Source organism: Tupaia chinensis, unplaced genomic scaffold, assembly GCF_000334495.1.
Source record: "Tupaia chinensis unplaced genomic scaffold, TupChi_1.0 Scaffold148065_1, whole genome shotgun sequence".
Lineage (NCBI taxonomy): Eukaryota > Metazoa > Chordata > Mammalia > Scandentia > Tupaiidae > Tupaia > Tupaia belangeri.
This window is the reverse complement of record NW_006207915.1, coordinates 726,499-734,320: the sequence shown is the minus strand read 5'-3', so window position 1 is coordinate 734,320 and position 7,822 is coordinate 726,499. Positions and strand designations below refer to the sequence as shown.

At 57.2% G+C, this 7,822-nt stretch overlaps 1 protein-coding gene across 1 annotated transcript in view; it reads left to right on the top strand.

Annotated features, from left to right (window-relative positions):
• LTF (lactotransferrin) overlaps positions 1 to 7,822 on the top strand; it is a gene marked incomplete in the record, with an annotated part of 24,188 nt that overhangs the window by 8,691 nt on the left and 7,675 nt on the right. Inside the window, 4 exon segments of the mRNA XM_014584871.2 lie at positions 1,737 to 1,827; positions 3,062 to 3,109; positions 4,097 to 4,252; positions 5,905 to 6,046. Coding sequence (XP_014440357.1) covers positions 1,737 to 1,827; positions 3,062 to 3,109; positions 4,097 to 4,252; positions 5,905 to 6,046 — 437 coding nt within the window.

The window sequence follows — 7,822 nt, the reverse complement described above, 5'->3', positions numbered from 1 at the left end:
GGGCGGCGGGTGCTCGGAGGCCCAGTTGGGGCGTCTGCTTCAAGTGATCTGGGGGCAGGGCGGAGGGGCTGCGCGTGGGGCTTGCAGCAGTGCAGGCGGGTCAGGGTTAGGGTTAGAAAGCACTCGAGTGGATTTTCGTGCACGGGAGAATAACTGGTGATGGTAAGTAATTCGGAAGGCATGGAAAGGCATGGAAAGAACGAATCAAACCGAAAGGGCCCTCAGAAGCCCCTGTGGCCTCACGGAGAGGGCGGGGCAGGTGCAGTTCAGCTGGGTTTCTGTCCTGCAGGGCGCGTGCAGGGGCTGGCGCGTGTCTCCTACGGAGTTTTTGGGCCCTTTCACTAACAGCACGTCATGGGCGTTTTCCCACGGGACACTTCTTGCGTTTACGAAAAGCGGCTGCAGGTGTCCCCTGTGGGGAGGAGGCTCAGTTGGGTCACGACTGTTCCTCTCTGTCCTTGCTTTGACCCTAACCCTGTGGTACCATCTGGAATAGAACATTTCGTGCACGTCCTCCTATCAGTTTCCACTTAGTTGCTGTTTTGCAGTGCTTTTTTTTTTTTTTTTTGAGATTTTTGCTATAGGGTGTGTGCGCTCACCAGACAAACAGAAAGGGGGGATGGCCACACCGTAGTCCCTTCTCCTCTAGTCACCTCTCAGGATTTGGGTGCCCACGCACATGCGCCCAGCATGTTTTAAGCCGCCAGGTCTGGGACTCCGTCTGCAGCCGTGTACCTGGGAATTCAGTGACATAAATATTACACCACCTGCTGGTCTCAGAGTTTCGCAGTCTTGAGGGATCTGCTCCTGTGTTGGAGTGTCAGCTTCTTCCTCGTTGTTTTGTCAGAGGTTTTTGCCTTAGTGAGCATGTACTCACTGAAGAGAGAGAGAGAGAGACAGCGAGAGGGAAAGTGAGGAATCACACTGCAGGGGGATGGCCATGCTGCAATCCCTTCTCCTCCATTCTCCTCTCGGGTTCTTGGACACACATGTACACACGCCTGGGGTGAATTTCAAGCCACTGGGTCCGGGACTCAAACTGCAGTTGGCCATGTAGGAGTCCAGCGAGGTAACCACTGTGCTCTCTGCCGGCCCCTCATTTGTTTTAAATGGCCAGAGGACATGTGTGCTCAAACAGCAGAGAGAGACAGAGAGGGAGAAAGAAGGCACCCCCCGTGGGGCGTGGTCACGTCGCACTCACCTCCTCCATTTCTCCATCCTTCTGGGATTCGGGGCATGCACACACACATGCCTGACAGGTGTTTCAAGCTGCTGGGACCGGGATTTGAACTGTGCGGTTGGCCATGATGGATCTGGGCCTCTTAACCACAAGGCTACGGCCTGGGTCTGAGCTCCGTCATCCGCCTGTGAGCCAGTGGAATGGTGCCAGCTCATTTGCCGGAGCACTTCCATGGGGCACGAGGAGTGGGGTGCCATGAGCTAGGTGTGGGGACCTGATGAGGCCAGGGTCCCCACCTGTCACCTGGTGAGTGAGGCCGACCCAGGAGGGTGTCCCAGAAGTGCCTGGAGTACAGCAAGGGTTTTATGCAGAGGACAGAGAATTAGTGCCACCTGCGCTGGGTGACACAGAAGCAGTTGGGGCCGGTGTCCCTTCAAGTGCTCAGGGGTCAGACAGCCTGCTTCCCTGGACACGGCCATAAAGCCATTCTCTCGGAGGGCCTGGGGGACGGGACGGCCGCGGCTCACGTGTGCGGGCTGCTGCTTTGCCTTTGCAGAAGGGAGACGCCGACGCCCTGAGCATGGATGGGGGACTGATCTACGTGGCGGGCAAGTGCGGCCTGGTGCCTGTCCTGGCAGAGAACGCCAGTAAGTGGAGGGGGGGCCTCTCTGGGCCACGGGCAGGGTGGGGAGGAGCAACTCCACACGCTGGGCCCAAGTGGAGCATTAGGACAGATGGATTCGATCAAATGGGGAGGCAGGGGAAAGGGTAAGTGGGGGGCTGAGCCCCCAGAGTGTTGTGGTGAGAACTGACGATACACAGGTTCACAGGTTGGTTTCCTTCCCTTCCTTTCCCTTCCCTTTTCTGTTTTTAAGTTTATTTATTTATTCTATGAGAGAGAGAGAGCCCTCCCACAGGGTCTTCACACCGTGACCCACTCCCAGCCTTAGTCAGCATGGACCCGGGGGACACAGACGGGGCTGCCCATGTGGCCCCAGCATCACAGAGCGTTGTCACCGCCCTGTCACTGGCTGGGTCCCTGTTAATTTTAGAATGCATTGGACCCACGGATAGCATGCACCCAGGAGGGTGGCACAGGTGTACAACTCAGCGACACCTCACACCCTACACAGCTGTGCACTGGCCCAGATCGAGTCCCGTGTCCCCATGTCCTCCTGTGCCCCCCTCTCCCTCCTGCAAGGGCGATGGTCTCCTGGCCTCAGGGGGCACAGACCCATTGTTCCTGGATTCCACGCACGAGGGTCCCAGAGCACGTGTTGTTTATGCTGGCTTCCCCAGCTCAGCGTTATGTCTGATACCCGTGTAAGCGTGCAGTGTAGACGATGCCTTCTTATCAATGCGCTGTGTCCTACTGTGTGACTCCACCCTCACTCCCTATGCCCTTGACTACAGACGGGCTTCGAGTGGCTTCCAGCTGGTGGCGACTGTGACTGGTGCCGCCGTGGACAGCCATGCCCGTGGTTTTAGTGAACACACATGTGCCAGGTGCACATGCTGGGGTGTTCTCTTCCATTTACCTCTGTGTGTGTGTGTGTGTGTGTGTGTGTTTTAGAGGTTTCTGCTGTACGAAGTGTGTGCTTGCCAAAGAGAGAGAGACAGAGACAGTGAGAGGGAAAATAAGAAATCACCCTGGGGGGATGGCCACACTGCAGTCCCTTCTCCTCCTGAGATCTTGGGCACACACTCGCACGCTCCCAGCCTGAGTTTCAAGACACCGCGTCTCGGCCGTTTGGGAGTCCAGCGACATAACCGCGACGCCACCTGCTGGCCCCGGGTTCACCCGAGCTGTTGAGCTGGAGAAGTCGACTGCTCGCTGCAGCTGAGCGTTTGGTGATGTTCTGCGTGTCTTTGTTCCCTCAGAATCCCAGCAAAGCGGTGGCCCTGACTGTGTGAACAGACCGACGGAAGGTGAGCCGGAGCCAGACGTCAGGGTCAGCAGCGGGTCCTCGTTGCTGGAGGAGGAGGTGGCGGGTCGTAGAAACCTCACGGAAGGAGATGCAGCCTCAGAGCCATGAGCGCTGAGTGGCGCAGGCTGTCCATGGAGGAGTAATCACATGACAGTTCTGCCAGTCTTCCCACTGGGCAGAGAGCTGTCTCGTTCCTCATTGTGCCCTGATCGTGTGGAAGGAGCGTGTTACTTCCCCAGCTCCTACAGCGAGGGAACAGTGGTCCAGAAAGTCCCCAGCTTCCCGGGGTCTCGCTCGCCCCGGAAGGTAACACTGTGGCAGATGCAGCCTCGAACCAGCGTCTCATGCTGGATCAGTGCCCTGTGCACCGCCCCTGTCCACCAGCTGTGCTCGCTCCGCTTCAGCAGGCCTGGCGTCGGCTCCTCGTGGGTGTCTGCCAGGTGCTGTGGGTCGGCAGGGCAGCAGCCGTATTAACCCCCTCTCGGCAGGGGGGGCCTTGGTTGGTGGCAGGGGGTGGTGGGGGGGAGGGGCCCCAGCCGTATTAACCCCCTCTCGGCAGGCGCGCCTTGGAAACACGCTCTCCTGAGCTTACCCAGTTTTAGTCTGGTGGCTGTCCCCGCCCCTGCCAGATGCTCCGTGAGGTGTGGCGTACGCAGTCGGGGACAGTCCTGTGCGGTGTCTATCCTCAGTAGCCCCCATCTAATGCTGGTTTGTCACTCGGGCATTGTGTGGCTGGCTAAGGACAGTCCCTGCAGTCACTTGCAGAATCTGCTCTCCCCACTGTCTCATTCCCGGCCCAGCCTCAGTGTCACCTGAGCTCTGGGCAGCAGCTCATGCTTTTGTGGCCTACCTGGCACGGCCAGCATTTGAGGGGACCATCCTTGCCTGGTGATGCCCCATCTTGGCCGGGGCTGCAAAGAGCTGCCCAGGGTCCATGTGCCAGTCCTCCCAGAGGGTAAGACGTGCCCTCTGTCGCCTGTCGGGCCAGGGTACCTTGCTGTGGCAGTGGTCAGGAAGTCGGACGCCGATATCACCTGGAACTCTCTGAGGGGCAGGAAGTCGTGCCACACTGCCATGGGCAGGACCGCAGGCTGGAACATCCCCATGGGCCTGCTCTTCAACCAGACCCACTCCTGCAGATTCGGTAAGGAGTCCCAGAGCTGTCATGGGGGACAGGGGGGGAATTGGGGCAGTGGTGGGGGAGTGGGCACACGGTACTGAGGACCTCAGGGCAGAGACTGGGCAGACCGTGACCCATGGGCCTCCCTTGGAATAAGCCCGTTCTCCCTGGGGCTCCCTCCTGGAGTTGTAAGTGCTCAGGGAGGTGGCCGCCCGCCACATCCCACGTCCCATCCAGCCCACCCCGGGGAGAAGACCGCAACAGCAGCTGTTCTCTGCACCCTAAGAATGACTGTGGCTTCCAGGGAGCACAGACGGTTTTTACCCTTGGGCCCCCGGATCTAAGTTCCTCCTAGGCCCTGGATCCCATAGTCTCCTGGGAGGTCACTTTTGCTGCAAAGCAGAGCTGACTGCTTCCCACCCCTGCAAAGAAACCCAGAGAAGGTCTCGGCATCCCCCCACCTGCTTCTCAGGCCTCCTCTCCCCACCACGCCCCATGCTCGCCTTGGTGGGCGTAAGCTACGCCCTGCCTGCTGGGGCTCGGGGACCTGGAGGTGTGTGGCAGTGCTCCCCAGGACTGTCTCATGTGCTGGCGTCTGCCAGAGCAGGGGTCTGCTGCAGTGTGAGTGGGGTTCACCTGCTGCTGTGAGTGGCGTTCCACTCCCAGGACTCCCTCGTGCTGGCGTCTGCCAGAGCAGGGGCCTGCTGCAGTGTGAGTGGGGTTCACTTGCTTCAGTAAGTGGGGCTCCATCCCCTCAGCCACAGCGCACGCTGGAGCCTCCGGGGTGTAGGGCAGCTGCTGGGCCCTGGAGGAGGTTCCCCAGCCCTTCCCGAGGTGGGTAGCTCCAGCGCAGAGGCTAGCGGTCTGGTGGTGGTGACAGCTGCTCAGTGGGCTCTGGCCACCTTATTTCCTCTCTCCTTGGGCTAAGTCACATGACAGGTTAATTCGGATTAGCGTCAGCTGCAAGGAACAGAAAACAACCCCAAACTGGATCGGTTTCAACCAGACGAGTTTGTTTTTTGCTCAGGGTCGTGGAGTCCCGAGGTCGGTTGTCCAGAGCTAGTGTGATGGCAGCACGGTGACAGGAAACCTTGTTTCAAACGACTGGCTTCTCCCCCATGCGGCTTCTATGCCCAAGGTCACCCCATGGCCCACAGCTCGCTGGAGGGCGAGGCCCTGCCTCTCTATTCCACGTGCGGGGTGAAGAAGGGGGAGGGAGGGCGAAGGGCTAGGACAGGGCCAGCCGTCTGTAAGGTGTCCGAGAAGCTACAGCCAGCGCTCTGCTCGTACTGGCCGGCCCTACTGCGCCACCCCGGACCAGCCGTGCGGCAGCTGGCAAGTCTGGCCTTGACACCAAGGGCCAGACGCCCAGGTAGAAGTCAGGTCCCTGTTACTGAGGAAAAGTGACAGTCGGGTCCTGGGGTCGTGCTGCAGGAGGCCATGGTGGCTGTGACAATGGGTCCCCGTGCAGTCACGGCTCTGTCCCCGGCCTCAGTCAGGTTTCCTGTCGATGGCTTCAGCCTGCTTTCTGTGGGTCCCCGGTTTGTGGCCACGTGTCACTCTGTGACCAGGAGTGTCTTCTGTCTGTCCCGGTCAATACCGCAACCTACCTGCGTCGCCTGAGGGGAAGGCTGTGCGTCTCAGGCCAGGGAGCTGACGCCTCTTCCTTCTGCCAGGCGAGTTCTTCAGTCAGAGCTGTGCACCCGGGTCTGACCCGGGGTCCAGCCTCTGCGCCCTGTGCGTGGGCGACGACAAGGGCGAGGGGAAGTGCCTGCCCAACAGCGTGGAGCGCTACTTCGGCTACACCGGGGCTTTCAGGTGAGCGCGGCCACACGGCGTCCTTCAGCGGCTGACCCGGGCTGCTGTGGCCCTCTCTGTGGCCTCCAGCGGGGTCAGCCGAGTGGCCTGATCACCCTTGTTCTGAGAGCCGGAGGGCGCACGCAGGGCCTGTGCTGTCTGTCCAGGGCAGCGGGGACAGGCTGAGTTCCCTTCGGCTCTCCGAGGTCATCGGTCCGTGCCTCATCCTCGCTTTCCCCCTGGCCTTAGCAGTGGCCGAGGGAAGGCAGTGTCGGAGTCTGTCTCCCGCAGTGAAGTGAAAACCAGACCGAAATACACGTTTTCGGCATTCCCAAACTATAACCACTTAGTGACTCATAGTGAAACCCACAGCCTGCGTTTGTTCTCGCTCACCTAGGCGGTGCTCCTCGGGTTCGAAGGGTCCACAGAGGGTCTCCCCCATCCCTTTTTCTCCTTTCTCCGAGTGTATTTCACCACCAGATGGCATCATGGGTCTGAAAGTGACAGTGGCCAAACCCTGTGTCCTGTGCGCTTTTCAACAGCAACGCAGTAGCCTTCGCTCCAGCGATAGGGCCGTATAAATGCACCATCTGCTGAGGAGATGCAGAAAAGCCACAAATGGTGTTTTATGAATGTACAAAAATATCTTTGGGGAACTTTTTGTTCATACCTAGAGTAAGGTATTATTTCACTGTAAACACCTACACTTCAGTATTTTTTTTATTTATACTGTTGTAGAAGAAAATGTTTTGTCTTCTGTTCAAACTTTATCAAGATTAAAGACATTTTAAAAATTTGATATAGGGAAAAATAATTTTTTAAAAATTTGTTGTAGTCCTCTCTCTAGAGAGAGACCCAGAGAAGAGAGAGAAAATGAGAAAGCAAGCTGCTGGGTCTGGGAATCGAACCATGATTGACCATGTGGGAGCCCAACACCTCAACCACAATAACACCTGCTGGTCCCTAGATTGAATAATTTATGACAAAATAATTGAAAACTAAAACCAGAGGTCTTATTCATTCCTGTTCCTTTCTATTTAAATTTCCATAGGGTATATGCTCGTTGGGAAGAGAGAGGGAGGCAGAGTGAGAAATCATCCCCCTGGGGAGGTGGTGGTGAACATGCTGCAATCCCTTTTCCCCCAATCTCCTCTCAGGATTGTGGGCACATATGGATACAGACCCAACATGACTTCCAAGCTGCTGGGTTTGGGACTTGAACCACTCATTCTGCCATGTGAGATCCAGCCACCTTAACCACAATGCTGTGTAGTCAGCCCAACCCCTATATTTCTAACTGACATCCTTATACTGCTGGCTCTTAATTTTTAATGTTCAGCTTTCTATTATAGAAAAACCGGCCTCTTATCCAGCTCTCTGTGCCTCTTAGAACCACAGACTTTTCTCTTTTTTTGAGAGATTTTTGCTATAGGGTGTGTGTGTTTGCTGGAGAAATAGAGACAGAAAGGGAGAAATCACCATCCCGGGGGGATGGCCATGCCACAATCCTTCTTCCCCATTCTCTTCTTGTGATTTTGGGCACATACTCACACATGTCTGGCGTGTTTCAAGCCTCTGGGTCCAGTACTTGAACCGCGATCACTCATGTAGGAGTCCAGTGCTTACCCATGACACCACATGCTGGTCGAGGTGCCTGGAGGTCCTCACAGTGTCCTTCTGGAGTTTGAAGCGCAGCTCGGATCTCCCCACTTCCGACACCGCTTACCTTTCTCGCTCTGGTCAGTTGCTGCTCACTCATTCATTCTCTGTCATGTTGCCATTATTAACTTCTCTTTC